Raw genomic sequence first — 20,640 nt, 5'->3', positions numbered from 1 at the left:
GCTTTATTACCCAAGATGCAACGCGTTTCGCTGCGCATGCGCAGCGAAACGCGTTGCATCTTGGATAATAAAGCGTTCACTCCAATGTCCTTGTACCTCCGTTGTTTCTATCCTGATAAGCGCCTGTGAATTCCTGAACTCCCTTTGAAGCCTTGTCCTATTCTCCAAGTTTATATCAGGAAGGTTGCAGACGGGATATCTGTTTCCTATACAAGTGCTGTCCATTGTTGTGTATGCAGGTACACAACCTGAGTTGGAAAGTGACTGCCCACTCCCATCCCCCCTCACTAGATTACTGGTGATTAGTGTTGCTCGCGAATATTCGCAATTCGAATTTTATTCGTGAATATCGCACATTCGCGAATTCATGAATATTTGCGAATATAGCACTATATATTCGCAATTACGAATAATCGTTTTTCGCATGTACAAACGTTAACACAATTTCCTTATATGCGAATTTTCTCCTATGAAAAGTTTTGCATATGCGAATTTTCCCATAAGTTACTTCCTACATGCGAATTTTATTCTGTGTAAATTTTCGCATATGCTAATTTTCTTGTATGCAATTTTTTGTTATGAATTTTTTTTCGTATATACGTATTTTCACATGTGAATTTTCTGATATGCGAATTTTCTGCTATGAATTTTTTCACATATACAAATTTTTCTATGTGCAAATTTTTTGATGCGCGTTTTCATTTATGTAAATTTTCACATATGCGAAAATACATGCAGGTATTACGCACATGCGTATGTAGCGAATATATGACGAATATTCGTCCATATATTTGCAAAATATCGCGAATTCGAATATGGCCTATGCCGCTCAACACTACTGGTGATACATTGCGCCTCTGTTTCTCTATCTAGAAGTCAACAGGAGACTTGACCAAATTTTCACAAAGTATATTTTTTAAATAGAACCATTGAAAAAGAAGTATTGTGGCATTGCCATAATATTGCATGTAATTACGAAAAAAAGTCTAGAGAGTACAATATCCACCACTACATTCGCTCAACACCACCATAAAGTTTAGCTTAGAAACTGTTCATTGCCACATACATTCTGAAACTAAACTATCATTGTCAGAGAACCAATATACACAAAACAAGAAATTGTGTAGAAAAAATATCTGGTCTAGATGCAGAGTGATTGTCACATATGGGCAGGGAACAGTGAAGCCCTAACTCACCCACAGCCGCTGTCCCTACCTATTGCCTATCTGCCCTAAGTGACGGATCGACAACCACAATGACAAACCCTCCCTGATAAGTTCTGGGACAGCGTTGTCAAAATAATAAAATACAAAACAGATGGAGTCAGGGAACAGCTGGAGGCACACAAAACTACCAGAGACACACGGTCAAATCAATGTCAGTCTAGCCGAGGTCGGTACCAGGAGATAGCGGAGTACAGGAACGCAGAGCAAGAGAAGAGTCAAGGGAAAAGCCAAATATCAATATACAAGCAGGTATCCAGTAAGCAGGAGGTGTCAGCTAAATTATAACCTTTCACAGACGCTAGGCTGATCACTACTCCTAGCTTATATAGGAAGGTGATCAGGGAGACACCTTCCTGATAGGTAGCAGAGCTGAGAACCACACCCAGACGACACAGGTGAGCTCCCAGCAGCTCCAGCCCAACTAGAGGCAATTAACTCTTTGTGTACGGCCAGAGCCAGATGTTACAGTGATCTTCTAAAAGCAATGGTCTTTTAGAGAAGTTGCATTGTATTTCTGAATGTATCTGAAATGTACATGAAGTGTATTCCTAATTTTCATATTTTACCTCAATCTCTTCTCTCTCTTTCTACTTTCAGCATCTCCGTCTATTAAACTTCTGGTGGAAGATCCCATTGTTGTCAATCCAGGAGAAACGATAACGTTAGTGTGCGTCACAACGGGTGGAGAACCAACACCAACATTGACTTGGGTTAGATCTGTTGGAAATCTTCCCGAAAAGTCTGTTCTAAATAGTGGGACATTAACCATACCATCTATCACCTCTGAAGATGCCGGGACCTACAGCTGTGTTGCCAATAACAATGTTGGCAATCCTGCAAAAAAGTCCACAAGTATTATAGTAAGAGGTAAGAACATTCACACTCTTTGTTCCTCTGATGTGGATGGATTGGGTAAACATGATTACGTAATGGTCAATGCTGTATGTGCTATATAGGCATCCCCATAGAGGCCGTGGTTGGGCATATTACCTTTTATTATGGGTGGTGTGGACCTGCTCAGACCTTCCATAGGCAATGCAATGTTAATAAATAAACATGGCAATGGTTGATCACAGAGTAGCACTTACTTGGCTCTTGCTCTTTGAGGGCAGTCCAGAGCAGGAGCAGGGGTGCCCCACCCTACAAGATCCAGAAACCCTAATAGGGCATATGGATGGGGGGAAGGGTTGTCTTCATAAAATATTAGAATACCTTCAGTTCAACAAAACAGCTCCTGATCACACCGAGCAGCTCTTCGGTCTGGCTCTTAGAAGGTGGTCCTTAGCAGGTGCAGGGAGGCCCCATCCAAGAGAACCAAGAACCATATACCGTAATAAGGCATATTGGCAGTGGATGTCTTTGAGACAATACTTTAAGAACTTTAATGCAATCATTTCAAAACATTGGCTTCATAGGAATAAGTGGAAGCCTCTGGGACGGAATGCAAATTTGGTAACAGCTCTATGATCTGGTTCTAGTGTTGCTCGCGAATATTCGCAATGCGAATTTTATTCACGAATTTGCGAATATTCGCGAATATAGCACTACATATTCGTAATTACGAATATTCGTAATTATTTTTTTCACAGTACACATCACAGTGCTCATCCCTCTCTGCTTCCAGCTTGTGTGGTGTAAAGAAGGCTCTAATACTACTGTGTGAGACTGGTGTGCGAATTTTCGCATATGCGAAACTTTGTGTATGCTAATTTTCGCATATGCGAATTTCCCTTATGCTAATTTAGCATATGCTAATTTTCGCATATGTTAATTTTCGCATAAGCGAAAATAAAACGATAATATGCGAATATTTGCGAATATATGACGAATATTCGTCCATATATTTGCGAATATTCGCGAATTCGAATATGGCCTATGCCGCTCAACACTATCTGGTTCTTAGATGGTGTTCCCAAACAGGAGCAAGACAGCTCCACCCTATGAGATCCATATACCCTATAGCAACTTAAAGCCTCACCCCCCCCCCCACTCCCACACAGCTACCATATGTCATTTTTAAAGGTGTTGTATGAAATAAAAAAATAAATAAAAAAATACACATTTCTTTTCTCCTCCAAAAACAGCATCACATCGGTCCACTGGTTGTCAGGTATTGCAGCTGACACTATTCACTTTTGTAAATCTAAGCTGCAGTACCAGAAACAACCAATGGGGTGGCGTGGTGCTGTTTTCGGAACAATGCTAGTGCCTTTATATGTGGGACTTCCCCTCTGCCCCTTTCATATCCATGTCCCAGGCTTGCTTAAAGGGGTACTCCACTGGCCAGCGTTTGGAACTTTTAGTTCCAAACGCTGTCTGCGCGCTGCGTGGGTCGGCCTTGTGACGTCAGCCCACGTCCCCTCAATGCAAGTCTATGGGAGGGGGCGTGGCGGTCGCCACGCCCCCTCCCATAGACTTGCATTGAGGGGGCATGGCCAACCCCCACAGCCCACATACACTGTTCGGAACTAAATGTTCCAAACGCTGGCCAGTGTAGTACCCCTTTAACAATGCATACAAGCTATGACTAACAGTGGCAGAGATTATGTATCTTCCCGAATCTCCACTGAAGATGATAACATATACAGAGAATACTCCTGTGTATTCTTAAACGGATGATTTTCACAGGATTACTTTAGGCTAATGCAGCAAATCCCAATGACAATGTGTTTGCATTCCCGAATATTTACAGAGGTACAAACCAACACACGGTAAATACGAAAACCGCACGTGCCGCTCTGTATACAGCGATCATTCGCATCTCATTATACACCGCAAGGTGTTCGGAGAAAATTTGAGCAAAATAAACCATGCGAAAAATCAACATTTTGCTGCATCTTTATGGAAATTAGAAATGTGTTTGAGTATAAAAATTTGACTCAGAGCTCGAAAGATCCAATCCTGAGAAACAATTTGTGCGTGCCGATAAATTAACTTTTTGTAGAATTTTGTCATTGGTAAAAAAAAAAATAACAACAATAATAATATATAAATAATACATAAATACAGAAAATATCTATATCAGACTGGATTTTTAATTTTAAATTTTTTTTGTCTTTTTTGCTGCCTGGCAAAAGATACAAACTGAATGATTTTTCATCTCCCTAAAACCAAGGATCAGGAAGTGCAGGGATGGATCTTCTAGAATTTTGTCCCCCATTTATCCCTTATAGGTATAAAGTTTGAAAAACATAGGTATAATATAGACAGATATGAGATAGATATTTAGAAATGAGATAGATAGAAGAACAGCAAATATCCGCAGCAGACGATTCTCCAAAAAATCCAAAGAAATCCCCCAAAATTTTAAGAAATACAAAAAAGATAGAAAATAAATTAAGCAGCCATAATTGTGTTTCTATAACTTTGCTTTTTATTCTGAAGTTATCATAACATTTCTCAATAAGACCATAGTTTCCACTTGCAATACCATGCCATACCAGATGGAGTGCCATAACATGGGAGGACCACCTAGTAAAGAAATATTTGTTTCTAAAGTTTGTTTACTTTCAGTTAAAGCCCCCCCCCCCCCCCCCCCAAGTGATTCTACTTCAAACATTGTGATAGACCCATCCATCACTTCTATCAGAGTCCTCCAGCATGTGGATGAGAGGAGAAAAATGCAGAATAGACTGGAAACAATCACGGATGAATTTTCTAGAGTAGTCCGTCAGTGACAGATGTGTGAGAATGAGAAATTACAAAAGGAAGAAGAAGCAAAGTGCGGACTGTGAGGATCATTAAGGCAGCTGGAAAATAAAGTGTGAGAGAGAATGACTGGGGATAAACAAAGCTGATTTACTCTGCGCGTTATTCAGCGAGAACTGTAGGTCACTGCCGCTGCTCTCCCAGGATTTATATATGCATGGCGGCCCGCTACCGTATCACATTCACATTGTAATGATGTCTAAATTGTATGAATACTAACAATGTGGCTGCGGAATCTGCATGGTATGAAATAAATATATAACATTACAGAGAAATGTAGAAATCACAGAAATACATAATTCATCCCAATGAAGATGAAAGATCGTCTTTGTTCGTAACGTTGAATCGATATCCATACATTAGTCAAAGGCTGTCAGAAACCCAAATTCTCTGGTGAATGTGGGGGTGGGAGTCGGGGTGTTTTCTATTTCTTGGAAGATAAAGTTGACTAAATCCTGTGTTCTTGGATTCGGTTGTATACTAGAAATTCCCACATCTGCACGACCATTTAAGCTGTAGAAATGTTTCAGATAGCTGTCCAGACTAGAAATCCCACAGGATATGAGAAAAGTGTCCAACCGGTGGGATCACTTCAGAGCTTATGTGAAAGCCCGCTCAACCAATCACAGCCTAAGATGGGGTCCTATTTCAGCCGGTGATTGGCTGAACAGGCCCTCATTTCTGCTCATCCCTGAAGGTTGGTCCTGCTCGTTTATGAAGTTGGGACTTGCTCGTCTCGGAAGTTGGGTCCTGCTCATCTATGAGGTTGGGTCGTGCTCGTCTCTGAAGTGGGGTCCTGTTCGTCTATGAGGTTGGATCCTGTTTGTCTTTGAAGTTGGGTCCTGCTCGTCTATGAGGTTGGGTCCTGCTCATCTGTGAGGTTGGGTCCTGCTCGTCTATGAGGTTGGGTCCTGCTCATCTGTGAGGTTGGGTCCTGCTCGTCTATGAGGTTGGGTCCTGCTCATCTCTGAAGTTGAGACCTGCTCGTCTATAAGGTTGGCTCCTGCTCGTTTATGAGGTTGGGTCCTGATTTTCTCTGAAGTTGGGTCCTCCATTATTGAGATAATCCATTTTGGCCCTTTCCAGGCCTTTGTTACCTTTGAAAACTTGCTGGAAGGGAAGATAAGAAAGGGCTTATATCACTGGTGAGAAAATAGGGATTGTGGGATGACACATATAGTGGGATGGTCAAAGCTTAATGTGCCACTTAATGCACTGGGAAGTGGGAGGCCATGCCTCCCTATTGCTTAGCTATGATCACTCTTTTAAAAGTGTCAAGACGGCACAAAAAATTGAAAAAAGTTACAAATTTGTCAGGTTCACAGTAGGAAGCAGTGCAGACCTGGATCTTGCCCCAACCACTTTCCCTGCCTAATTGAATGATCCACCCTAAATGGTGGACCAAACTGGGCTACAGTCCCTACAATGGACTACGGTTCCTACAATGGACTATGGTCCCTACAATGGACAAGTGCAGGGGTGTCATGAAGGGTCAGAAAGTCCAGGTCAAAGCCACATGAGGAAATACAGAACCAAAAAAAGCAGATCAAGATAAACAAGGACAATCCAGAGAGTCAAAAACATGAGGGCAGTGAAGTACTAAATCAGAGACAAAATGAAGTCAGGATAAAAGCAGTGAGTCAAACCTAGAGAGCGGTGCAGCACAAAATCGGCATGAAAAGGCAAATTCAGGTAACTGTATGAAGTGGGGGTACACTTTCCTCAAGTCTGGGCTTGATTGTTACCAATAAATGGGTGTATATAAAATATATGTAAAAAATGATGTAGATCCAGTGAATTAATTTAAAACAATTTATTATTACAATGATAGTGCTTGTGGTGTCCTTTGTATGGCCCTTACATCGGACTCACCACGATAAACAAGGTAGTGAATGTATAAAATATTCATACAATGAAATAAAATAAAATAGACATAACATATACAGGGTAAAAAAGTGCTGATATCCCAGTGTGGCAAATAATCTGTAGCGCTTATAGATGTATGCACGGAGATCGTTCCTTGTATGGTTGATTACAAATAGTCTGAGTAGCAATGTCTCTATATAGCTCGTATCTGTTCAGGATACTCATATCTGGTAAGGGGTTAAAATCAATGCGCTCTGCGGCGCTGGGGTTTCCTTGTGTGTATCCCACTCTACTCTGGCGGCACAGGAATAGAGATTGGTGAGTGGGATATAGATAGTCTCTTAATTGTAATCCTGTGGGTGCATGAGGCTGCGTTCTGCAGCGCTGGAGGCCCCTTAAATGTAGACCACTATACCCCAGCGGCACAGGGAAAGTTTTGAGTTGATTTGGGGATTTGGCACACTGTGCCTCTTACCAGCAATGTCCTGGAGCCTGGTTTCCGGAAAAAAGGTTTTCGCCGGGGAGACGTCCGCTGGCAGGCGGGATGCGTACAACCCCGGAAGCGTGCTCTGGTAAATTTCTTGCGGTCCGGTGAATGATGGTAAAGATCGTCGGGTAACTATTAGCAGTTTGGTCTAAACACTGGTACAACCTTGTCGATAACTATCCCCTAGGGTCTATTCATGCTGCACTTACAGTGTCTGTTTGGCATAGTGTATATGGGCCAAAAAAGCTCCCACATGTCTAAATTAAACATTTTTCATGCAGCAAATGCCATGAGAGTGTTATTTTGGTATCTCTCTAACTGGAAGGGACTGGCAGGAACTTCAACGGGAACTGCAGTTGGACCTGAGGGGGACTGGGGGTCCAGTAATATAGGTTTTTTTGGGGGGCCCTGGAATACCCCTTAAACAGGATTTGATGATAGCAGGATTATCAAAAATTGTGGGTTGCCTGATGCCCTCTGTATTAAGTTTTATGAACTACATTCTGACTAGGTGTCCTAGTTCTCCTACGATAGCCCCGGGGTTTGTGACCATTGGTGTGACCAGAGGAGGAGGAAATTGTTACTCTGTATATACAGGGACCTATTGTTCTAATATAAATAAGTGGAATGAATTTGGAATAAATCTCCACGCAGCGAGGCCGGCTAGACAGCAAACAGAAGTCAATTTGTTCATTCACTGTGAAAACTGACATTTGTCTCCTGCATATATATTCAAAACTAAAAAGTTCCCTTATTTATTTCTTCCTCAGACAAAAACACAGAAAACTGTGAGCGAACCATTAAAAATATTTGCATTTAAATTGAAAATGTGAATGCATCAGTTCTCATAACTGGAAAATAATTACTTGATATTAAAATGTTTGTGTATATGGAGGAGGAATATACGTCGGCAACCTAATTATTATCATGTGTTTAAAGGATATGACTTTAAAGGTTGACTGTTCCCCCAGATGCTTTCTTATTGGCTGGAGCTGTCAATCATGTGTCCTATAGGGTGTTCATGGGAAATACTCTAAAGGGGTTTCTACCTATAGGAAGGACATCAAAATTTGAGTCACTATTTAAACAAATTAACTGTTTAAGCAAAAAATTGGTCACATTTTTTGGCAGAGTGTTCAAGCCCCTTTCAGTGAAGTCCTGCCCACTTTCTACCTCATATCCCCTTGTTGAGACCTTAATCTAAACTTTCCTCGTCATGAAATGAAATAAAGAGAAAAGGTTTAGTTCTGCCAAACTCTGATTCGGACCGAACTGGTCCTATATGGACCTGTACTCCACCAATAGCTCAAAAGAGCCCTTAAAGGGGTACTCTGGTAGAAAACATATTATTTTTTTTAAATCCACTGGTTCCAGAAAGTTAAACAGATTTGAAAATTACTTCTATTAAAAAAATCTTAATCCTTCCAATACTTAGCAGCTGCTGCATGCTCTAGAAGAAGTTGAGTTGTTTTTTTCTATCTGACCTCAGTGCTCTCTGCTGCCACCTCTGTCCATGTCAGGAACTGTCCAGAGTAGATGCAAATCCCCATAGCAAACCTCTCCTGCTCTGGACAGTTCCTGACATGGACAGAGGTGGCAGCAGAGAGCACTGTGGTCAGAGAGAAAATAACTACTCAACTTCCTCTGGAGCATACAGCAGCTGATAAGTACTAGAAGAATTAAGATTTTTAAATAGACATAATTTACAAATCTGTTTAACTTTCTGGAGCCAGTTGATATGAAAATAATTGTTTTCCACTGGAGTACTCCTTTAAAGCCCTGATTAACACTGTTAGGTCACAAAGGAGTGTATCTATGGACTTCTGAGCTGTTTTTAAGGAAAAGTTCATTTCAAAGTAAATTTCAAAGTTACTATGGGTAAATAGATGATCCCTGGTGGTGACTAAAAACACTGCACATTAGATATTTTATGGTTTTAAAATCATTGTCCAAAAATCAGAAGAAGCAATGGCTTTTTTCAAGTGGTCCAAAAATGATCCCTTTTTGAGAGTAGCAACAGGTTTTGCACCTGGAAAGTGAAGAAGCAATGGAGTTTTACTACCTGTAAAAAATGATTCTTGTTTTGGGGCATAACAACAGGATTGACATCATATAATGTTTATAAATGTGACACAAAACCCTTTGTGACGATTTATTACAATTAGCGTAAAAAAAAAAAAAACTATGACACTTAACCTGCTGCTACACTACAATTACTATGGTCCTACTCCTATCTGTGTTGGTCACTGCTCAATGTCCCTCACAGAGATCTTCATCTAACACCTGCTATCTCTAAAATGGCTGCTGAAGCTTAGGTTTTTACAGCATCCCTATACTTCCTCCTGGTTTGCTGGGAGAGCTGTTTGAAAGGCATTATGGGATTCCCTGAGGTTATGTGATCCTTGCTCCTTCTCCTTTCTGCCATATGACTGATGTTATTTTAGCAGGTACTGCTAAACCACCTGAAGTTTAGGTTCTAGCCTAACTGAAATGTCAGTAAAGTTCTGACCGAACTCAAGTTCTTCAGGTTCAGTTCACGACTCTATGTCTAGTAAACAATATAGTTCTTTATGAAGAAAAATAATTAACTTGTCAAAACCCCACACTTTTTTAAAAGGATGGCGTGCGAGTTGAATTACATGGTTGGTTTAGTCAAGGAATAGCACTATTTCTGACTGAGTTCCATTTTGCATCTTCACCCCATTCAAGTCATTGCAGCAATATTACGATTACTGTTAAAGGAGTACTGTAGTGGAAAATAAGTTACTCCCTATCCAAAGGATATCCAGTGGTAGTACCCCCGCAATCTCCTGTAGGGGCCTCCTCAGTAGTCCGCAGAAAGGGAGTGTGTCCGTCCCTGCATGACACGCACCCATAGAGATACATGGAGGGGGCATGTCAGCCCTTCTTGCGAATTGACGAGGCCCCGTACAGGAGATCGTGTGGGGTCCCAGCGGTCGGACCCCTTGTGTCAGGTTTAGCACCGGAGGCTCGTGATGTCACGGCCGCAACCTGCTGGTGAATTCACAGCCACGCCCCCTCAATGCAAGTCTATGGGAGGGGGCGTGCCTCCCATAGACTTACATTGAGGGAGCATGGCCCTGATGCCACGAGTGGGGCGTGACCGTGACGTCACAAGCCTTTTCCCCCGCATCACCAGTCATCCGGCATGGAGCAAATTGTGCTCTGTGCACCGGATGTCTAGTGTTAAGCGGCATAGGCCATATTCGAATTCGCGAATATTCGCGAATATATGGACGAATATTCGTCATATATTCGCGAATATTCACATATTCGTAATATTCTCGTTTTATTTTCGCATATGTGAAAATTCGCGTATGCGAAAATAAGCATATACAAAAATTAACATATGCAAAAATTTATTAGCATATGCAAATTTTCGTATGTGCGAAAATTCGCACAACAGTCTCACACAGTAGTATTAGAGCCTTCTTTACACCACACAAGCTGGAAGCAGAGAGGGGTGATCACTGTGATGTGTACTGTGAAAAAAATAAATAAAAAAAACGAACATTCGTAATTACGAATATATAGTGCTATATTCGCGAATATGCGATATTCGCGAATAAAATTTGCATTGTGAATATTCGCGAGCAACACTAGTAGTGAGTTTTAGAGGCGGAGCCGCGCATCACAATCATGCTGGCACACGGCCGGCCTTCAAAACTCACTGCACACATAGGGCTGCCGCCGAAAAGCCTTGTGTGTATGGTGAGCGAGGGATAAGCAGTGTATTTCCCGGTGTTGCTGCAGATTTTACGCAGCATGAAATACACTGCGTATACGCCAGGTGGGAACGTACCCTAAGATAAAGCAAACTTTATTTTTCCCAAAAAGAGCAGAAAATGCTTCATGTGATGCTTTATATATTTTTTTTCCTGATATCGCTGATTTTCAAACTTGCCAGTTTTTAATAACAACAAAAGGACACTCCGGGGGAATTGTTACCATCTGGTGATCCAGCATTGAAGGCCATAAGGTACTCAGCAGAAGCTTATGCCTCATTAATCCTAAAAGTTTATAATGCAGAATGGCAAATGAGCACTTGTCACTATGTAATGTACCAACATGGTGTCTATGGCTAAATGTCTCAAAGGCAGAGATCTACTTATCGGAGAATTTGTCTTTACTTCTTGAAGATAGCCACCACCTGTTTGTTAAGATAAATAAAAAATAATAAGCGTAAATAGTATTTTTTTTCTTTTTTTTTTTTTGCTGATTTGTAGGAAAACAAATTGGAGAAAATATTATTTTATGCTTTTACCTCTTGGAAATTCTTTTTATAAGAAGTCCTTACACTAGAAAACTTAAAGGTCCGCCCCTAGACATCTTATCCCCTATCCAAAGGATAGGGGATAAGATGTCAGATCACCGGTCACCTAATGCAATTTCTGCAATGAAATATTGGGCCTCATTTACTAAGCTGCCAGACTTCTTAATTAGTTCAGTCAGGCCACGCCCCCACCATTCGTGTCTATGGAAGGGAGCATGACGGCCATCACACCCCCTCCCAGTGACATCACGATGGGGCGTGGCATGACATCTCCAGACCCTGAAACACCAAGGTTTCCGAAACTGGAGCAGCAACCCTGCAAAGAATGCGGGTGCTGCACAGAGATCGGCTGGGACCCCCTGCGATCAGACATCTTATCCCTTATCCTTTAGATAGGGGATAAGATGTCTTTGGCCAGAACACCCCTTTAAAGGTGTACTCCAGTGGAAAACATTTTTTTTCTAATCAACTGGTACCAGAAAGTCAAACAGATTTGTAAATTGCATCTATAAAAAAAATATTTATCCTTCCAGTACTTAATAGCAGCTGTATGCTACAGAGGAAATTCTTTTCTTTTTCAATTTCTTTTTTGTCTTGTCCACAGTGCTCTCTGCTGACACTTTATGCCCATATCAGGAACTGTCCAGAGCAGGAGAAAATCTCCTTTGCAAACCTATGCTGCTCTGGACAGTTCCTCACACGGACAGAGGTGTCAGCAGAGAGCACTGTGGACAAGACAAAAAATAAATTCAAAAAGAAAAGAATTTCCTCTGTAGCATACAGCTGCTAATAAGTACTGGAAGGGTAAAGGTTTTTTAAATAGAAGTAATTTACAAATATGTTTAACTTTCTGGCACCAATTCATTTAAAAAAAAAAATTACTCTGGAGTACCCCTTTAAGTCAGCGGACCCCATATCTTTTGGTTACACCACCCCTTTGAGCTTCTCTGTAATATTGATGTCTCCTGCGCCTTTGAAGATATGGGCCGCCCCGAGTGTTTCATGTACATGGAATAAATGAATTCAATAGAATGGACTGACCATACATCATGCTAGGCGCATTTATCTGGCGGGAACACATGTTCGTGTCATTGCAGCTTAAAAGCTTTAATTACAATGATGTTCACAAGCCATGTGTCGTCCTTGCTATTAAGTTGTATATATATGATTCGTGTCAACACCACGTCGGCTCTCATTTGCAATTTGCTAGAATTTCAGGTCACCATTAAAATATATGAGGGTTATTTTGATGGAAATGGAAATGCTGATGAAGGTTAAATGTTGCAGCCTTCAATTTCTTCTGGTCTTTAATCTGAATTATTCCCTGAGGACTATGGGTTATTCAAAGCAAATACAAAGGAATGAATCATCTTATGTGTAGTAGTCTCTGTGAAGGTGGATGTCCATTGACATCATTATGGTTGATCCAGGAATGGAATGTAAGACCTGCAGTGAAGACTGGAACGGAGGCGTAGAAGAGAAAAACCATAGAAAAAGTAGCAGATTTTTATGCTATCTAAGGTCCGGAAAAAAAGAATAAGGACTAGAGTTGAGCAGGCAGAACTTAGGGGGGTTACTGAACTTTCGAACATTGCCAGATTCAGCTCACACAAACCAGGCAATATCGGGGCTGAGCTGTGCCTGCAGCGGACAGCCACAAGTACAGCTCAACCCAGCAAGGAAGGGCCTCCTCATGATGTCATTGATAGAGGCGGGGCTACACAAGAAGAGGCCCGGACCAGAGACGGGCCACTCTCTTCACTGTATCACTCTCTTCACTGTATACATTATATAGCCATAGAGATAGCTGTTTGATGTACACTCCCTTCTCCCCCCCACCACAAGGAGGGGTACTCCAGTGGAATTTTTTTTTTTTTTTAAATCAACTGGTGCCAGTTGATTTAAAGTCAAACAGATTTGTAAATTACTTTGATTTAAAAATCTTAACCCTTCCAGTACTTATCAGCAGCTGTATGCTCCACAGGAAGTTATTTTCTTTTTTAATTTCTGTGTGACCACAGTGCTCTCTGCTGACACCTCTGTCCATATCTGGAACTGTCCAGAGAAGGAGAGGTTTGCTATGTGAATTTGCTCCTGCTCTGGACAGTTCCTGACATGGACAGATGTGTCAGCAGAGAGCACTGTGGTCAGACTGAAAAAAAAAAAAAAAAAAAAGAACTTCCTGTGAAGCATACAGCAGCTGATAAGTTCTGGAAGGATTAAGATTTTTAAATAGAAGTCATTTACAAATCTGTTTAACTTTCTGGCACCAGTTGATTTAAAAAAAAATAGTTTTTAACTGGAATACTCCTTTAACTAGCGCTGCTCAGTTGTTACAGTAAATCAGCACTGGATTCCATGTTTACTGTGACAAAAGAGTTTGTTCTCTTTTTGCGCTTGTTTGTCGCAAACTGAACTTTTGGAAAACTCACTCAACCCTAGTGATGACCTTATTGCCCACTTTTCTGTTGTTTACCTCTAGTGCTTTGCTATCTCCAATACCCCCATCGAGTTTGAATAGAGAAGCAGTGTGACTGATCCATCACTGCTCTATTTAACTTGGGGAGCACAGGACCCCCATTTTTATGACTGGTGTGGATCCCCGCCACCAGCTGACAACATGGGAGGGGGCATATAGCGGGGGCAGAGTGGGAGATAAGGGCTCAGAAATGTGAAAGACGTACTGGGAGCAAAGGAGGTTGCAGGACGGCAATGGGAATTAGAAGGTATTATATATTGCAAAAATACAATTGCAAACATATATATATATATATATATATATATATATATATATATATATTAAATTATGTATCCCACAGAACTCCAGTTCAGTGAAAAAACATGAAGGTTTATTGCCTCATAAGAGGTGATGCAGTGTTTCGACCATCTGCACAGTCTTTATCAAGCATGCTTGCTAAAGACTATGCAGATGGTCGAAACAATGGCCACTACAACTCCCAGCATGGCGATAGGCTCCCCAGGTTCTACTCTGCCCGTCTCACTGCTCAAACTTCTGTGTTGTAAAAGATCTGCTACCTTGATCATCAGTAAAGAGTCAGTTATCCGTAACTTGGCATCGGTGTATTCATTTTTCACGCCTGGCCCAGTAGAAGCTGTCATATCCTTGGACTGTGTAGGCTAACGGTGCCCTGGCATCACAAAGTGATACATCTAACCACCCTGAGTCATGTACCACAATCTGTCTAATTCCCCCTGGCTGCAACACATGGAACCTGATATACTTCTATGTTTGGTTCAGAAAAACATGTTTGACAAATGTAGCCATGTCTTGCTAGGAAAATACTTTATAAGAGAATGGCTCCACACACAATGTAACCTGGTCAGACACATGTCATGTCCTGGACTAGGTTCTACGCAGCAGCAGTGCTATCTGTTGTGCCATTTATGTCGCCCTATGGATACCAAGTAAAACAAGTGATCAATTAAAAGAATATGCACCATGAGGGTTAAAATATTGGCGAATAGCTCTGACACTTATTTTGTATTATCACCTGAGTCGCCGCTTCTAAATAAATGTATTTCCATAGAGGTGTACTGTGCACGTGTTATGTGTTGATGAAATACAGTGTCACACTTCATTGGTTACATGCATCTGAATATGAGAAGACCGGGGAGAGGGGAAACTGTAGCATGTTCTCAATTTCACCCGAGACTGGTCAGTGCATATTACAAAAGCTGAGACAAGACTCTGCGAGGAGATGATGAATTCTCTTCCAGAATGGAATAGAAATGAGTGCAAACTATTAGATCATTTTCCTCACGGTGCCGGTGTAGACAGCAGCCACTACAGTGTTCCCATCAGGGCCGGCGCTATCTCCTCTCATCACGAGAAATGATTCCATCAAATGCAGTGATGGAAAAGTTGTCATATCTGGAGGAGTAATATATTTTCATACTATTCTTGGATATGTTTTCATATGGGAAACTACGGTGCTAAGGAAAACAATATATTCTACAATAGTAGGTTAGAAAAGTACAGGGCAGAGCATAGGCCCAACTGGAAAACAAATATGTCACCCATCCCTTGGAGCTTGGAATTGCACCGAATTTACCAACCTAGTAAACATGTTGTTTGCAGAGATGGTCAACTCTCCTAGATGGTTGGCCAAGAGATATGGGCATTGCCACAGTGTTTCAGTCTGTTCTTGAGTCTACACTGAGGATGGCATCTCAGGCTGGTATCCAGAAAACTACTCTTCGTGCTACCCAGATACTGGGACAGGGCATGGTGGCACCACCATGTATTGTGGCCCTCCAACCCTATAGAACTTGGAACATGATGTGCACACAATGGTCCCGATTTACTAAGAGAGGAGTGTAGTTTTTTTTTAAGTCCTAAAAGTATTTTTCCACGGTATTGACTAATGTTTCCCTACGTTTTGCACCTTTCCCTACATTTTCTTTTTTTTTTACCCCTGCTTTGATCTGTGGGGTTTCCGGGCATGCTGGGAGTTGATGTTTTGCAACATCTGAAGGGCCACAGTTTGAAACCACCGAGTTAAAGGAGAACTCCGGAATGAAACAACTCAACTAATCCCCTATCGTAAAGATAGGGGATAAGTGTCAGATCACAGGGGATCCAACCACTGAGACCCCCTGCGATCTCCCGTGCTGCAAACTGGCTCTCTGCATGAAAGGAGCCATTTTGACCACACCACGAACTCACGGCCGACACGTCCCCTCCATGTAGCTCTATGGGAGAGCCGAAGCTTTGTTCTTGGCTATCTCCGGCTATGCGATAGAGCTGCATGGAGGGGGCATGTCAGCTGCAGCTTCTTGCTTTGGTTGCAATGGCTCCTTTCATGCAGAATGCCGGTGTGCCATGTGGGAGATCACAGGGGGTCCGACCGCTGGGACTGACACTTATCCGGTAACCTTAGGATAGGGGATAAGTTGTTACATCCCGGAGTTCTCCTTTAAGCCATAATACAACCCATAACCTTGGAAGAGCTGCTGGTTGCTTCAGCAAGAAAGAAGTCTAGATTTTCTAATCATAATATAACTTTGTACGTAAGGAGGAGAATAATGTATATCCCCCGTACAGACCTTACGAATCCCCGTCGATACAGTCACTATGCGAGATCGCTGATCATCCAGTAGCTGAGTCTTAATGGAGCAAAAATTCCTAGCAGGTAAGCATTTCCCATAGGGCAGTAGCTTATCATTTCTAAGCTCCCTACTGGACATCTGCTTTAAGTATTCCGCTGAGTTCTCTAAGGCCAAATAAAACAAGCATTTACGATATTGACTTTTGGTCGCACGTTGCGCTCCGGCCTGCGTGGTATTTCCAAAGTAAGCAGTTTTCATCACGCGGCGGTGTCTATCTGCTTATGAAACATTCAAATTAATAAATTATGCAGGAGGATAATGTGCTTGTTTGTCTATCTGGTCAGAATCTAAAAATACTCTTTACATCCCAGCAGAAAAAACAACAAAAAAAAAAAAAAAAAAACAGTCGCTCTATACGGTACGTTCGGTAATGGTTATTAAAAATCCGAGATGGTTTCCAGAGTCAGAACTGCAGCTATTTGTCTCCTTCCCGCATGAACGTAGCGGTAATTACACCGAGTAACATGCTGGGTCAGCGCTTTCCGGGGCCATTCTCTTAAATGATTATAAAGTTTGTGTCTTGAAAGGGACGACTGGAATTATTATAATTTTTTTTTCAATCACCGTATCATTTGGTTGCATATAAAATGAGCAAATTTGAGTTTGTCATCTGGTACGACCTATTGTGTTCTTTACATTAGGGTACAATGCTCTATCTGCAGTCTTCTCTGCACATACCCCCTATGCGTATAGCAGTGCAGAGCAGACTGCAGACACAAACGGACGGAGGCCCTGGGAGGATCACCGGCCGCCAGGGCCGCAGCACAGTGAGTGTGTGCTGTATTGGAACCTCAACCTACCGTACGGGGGCACTGGAGGCGGCAGCGGCAGAAAACAGAGGGTCACTGATCCTCATGGGCGGAGTGGAGGAAATACAGGTAAAATGGCGGTGGGGGAGGAGACAGTTAGGAGGAGCAGCAGCCTCTTAACTGGTAACACTGATCGGAGGGTAGAGCTGAGAGTCTCAGCCTGAGACTGTCACTGACCGCGGACAATGAATCGGGTGATTATTTGATAACAGGATTAGTTGACAATGAATCCTGTTATCGAATTTAATCAATTTTATTGATTAATTGTTGCAGCTCTAAATTTAATACATCTACGGCTGCCACTCTGGAAGGCATCTATTGCGATCACTCTAGAGTCATATAAGGCACTGTAAGGCTAGTGTTACGCCATGTTTTTGGTGTACAAAACCTCCCAACTAGAGATGAAAGAAGGATTTGCAAGTGACCCGTTGTTTCAATTTGGATTCATTGGTCAATTCAAATTTGGCCTTATACTTGCTCTGTACCTGGCCCGTGACTGTACATAGAGGATCCACACTTACCTTTGAGATACTGTACAGGAGCAGGAACTCCTGTCAAAGACACGAGTCCCTGTTCAAGGCATACATTGCACACTGCTCAAAAAAATAAAGGGAACACTAAGATAACACATCCTAGATCTGAATGAATGAACTAATCGTATGAAATACTTTCCTCTTTACATAGTTGAATGCGCTGACAACAAAATCACACAAAAATTATCAATGGAAATCACATTTATCAACCCATGGAGGTCTGGATATGGAGTCACACTCAAAATCACAGTGGAAAACCCCACTACAGGCTGATCCAACTTTATGTAATGTCCTTAAAACAAGTCACAATGAGGCTCAGTAGTGTGTGTGGCCTTGACGTGCCCGTATGACCTCCCTACAACGCCTGGGCATGACCCTGATGAGGTGGCGGCTGGTCTCCTCCCAGAGCTGGACTAAAGCCTTCGCCAACTCCTGGACAGTCTGTAGTGGATGGAGTGAGACGTCCCAGATGTGCTCAATCGGATTCAGGTCTGGGAAACGAGCGGCCAGTCCATAGCATCAATGCCTTCCTCTTGCAGGAACTGCTGACACACTCCAGCCACATGAGGTCTAGCATTGTCTTACATTAGGAGGAACCCAGGGCCAACTGCACCAGCATATGGTCTCACAAGGGGTCTGAAGATCTCATCTCGGTACCTAATGGCAGTCAGGCTACCTCTGGCAAGCACATGGAGGGCTCTGCGGCCCCCTAAAGAAATGCCACCACACACCATTACTGACCCACCGCTGAATTAGGGTGCAGGCAGCAGAACGTTCTCCATGGCATCTCCAGACTCTGTCACATCTGTCACATGTACTCAGTGTGAACCTGCTTTCATCTGTGAAGAGCACAGGGCGCCAGTGGTGAATTTGCCAATCTTGGTGTTCTCTGGCAAAGCCAAACGTCCTGCATGGCGTTGGTCTGTAAGCACAACCCCCACCTGTGGATGTCGTGCCCTCATACCACCCTCATGGAGTCTGTTTCTGACCGTTTGAGTGGACAAATGCACATTTGTGGCCTTCTGGAGGTAATTTTGCAGGGCTCTGGCAGTGCACCTCCTGCTCTTCCTTGCACAAAGGCAGAGGTAGCGGTCCTGTTGCTGGGTTTTTGCCCTCCTACGGCCTCTTCCATGTCTCCTGATGTACTGGCCTTTCTCCTGGTAGCGCCTCCATGCTCTGGACACTACGCTGACAGACACAGCAAACCTTCTTGCCACAGCTTGCATTGATGTGCCATCCTGGATGATCTGCACTACCTGAGTCAGTCAGTGTGGGTTGTAGACTCAGTCTCATGCTACCACTAGAGTGAAAGCACCGCCAGCATTCAAAAGTGACCAAAACATCAGCCAGGAAGCTTAGGAACTGAGAAGTGGTCTGTGGTTACTACCTGCAGAAACACTCCTTTATTGGGGGTGTCTTGCTAATTGCCTATAATTTCCACCAGTTGTCTGTTCCATTTGCACAACAGCATGTGAAACTGATTGTCAATCAGTGTTGCTTCCTGAGTGGACAGTGTGATTTCACAGAAGTGTCATTGACTTGGAGTTACATTGTGTTGTTTAATAGTGTTGAGCGGCATAGGCCATATTCGAATTCGCGAATATAAAATTAACATATGCGAAAATTAGCATATACCTTAATTAACATATACGAAAATTCGCATATGCAAATTTTCGCAAATGCGAAAAGTCGCACACCGGTCTCACACAGTAGTATTAGAGCCTTCTTTACACCACACAAGCTGGAAGCAGAAAGGGATTATCACTGTGATGTGTACTGTGAAAAAAAAAATTTAGGTTAAAAAAAAAAACAAAAAAAAAAAAAAACAATATTCGCGAATAAAATTCGCATCGCGAATATTCGCGAGCAACACTATTGTTGAAGTGTTCCCTTTAATTTTTTTTAGCAGTTTATAGTGTTGCTCGCGAATATTCGCAATTCAAATTTTATTCGCGAATATCGCATATTTGCGCATTTGCGAATATGAGCGAATATAGCACTATATATTCACAATTACGAATATTCTTTTTTTTTGCACAGTACACATCACAGTGATCATCCCTCTCTGCTTCCTAATACTACTGTGTGAGACTGGCATTCGAATTTTCGCATGTACGAAAATGTGCATATGCAAATTTTCGTATATACAAATTTTCGGTTATGCTATTTTTAGCATATGCTAATTTTCACCTATGCGAATATCCTTATACGAATTTTCCATATATAAATGTATGCATAAGCGAATTTTGTGATGCACTTTTCCGCACATGCGAAGTTTCTCATTTGCCTTATGTAAAGTTTTTCGCTTATACGGATTTTCGGTTATGCTATTTTTTGTATATGCAAAATTTTACATATGCGAATATTCCTATGTGCGAATTTCTCCTATCTAAATGTTCGTATATACGAATATTTGTCTGTATACAATTTTCACATGTAAATTTTCCTATATGCGAATGTTCTTCTATATAAATTTCGCGCAATTTTTCGCACATGCGAAGTTTTCAAATGTAATTTTCTGTTTATACGAATTTCGGTTATGCTATATTTGCATATGCTAATTTTCACATATACGAAAATTCATTTA

At 41.9% G+C, this 20,640-nt stretch overlaps 1 protein-coding gene across 2 annotated transcripts in view; it reads left to right on the top strand.

The window, feature by feature from the left end:
- Positions 1–20,640, top strand: part of MDGA2 (MAM domain containing glycosylphosphatidylinositol anchor 2) — a 544,404-nt gene that overhangs the window by 380,355 nt on the left and 143,409 nt on the right. For both annotated transcript variants that reach the window (XM_056546350.1, XM_056546349.1), the window contains exon 6: positions 1,824–2,093. In XM_056546350.1, coding sequence (XP_056402325.1) covers positions 1,824–2,093 — 270 coding nt within the window. The remainder of the gene's footprint in view (positions 1–1,823; positions 2,094–20,640) is intronic.

This window comes from Hyla sarda, chromosome 11, assembly GCF_029499605.1.
Source record: "Hyla sarda isolate aHylSar1 chromosome 11, aHylSar1.hap1, whole genome shotgun sequence".
NCBI classification, from domain to species: Eukaryota; Metazoa; Chordata; class Amphibia; order Anura; family Hylidae; genus Hyla; species Hyla sarda.
The sequence above is the reverse complement of the archived record's forward strand: the minus strand, read 5'-3'. Positions and strand labels throughout refer to the sequence as shown.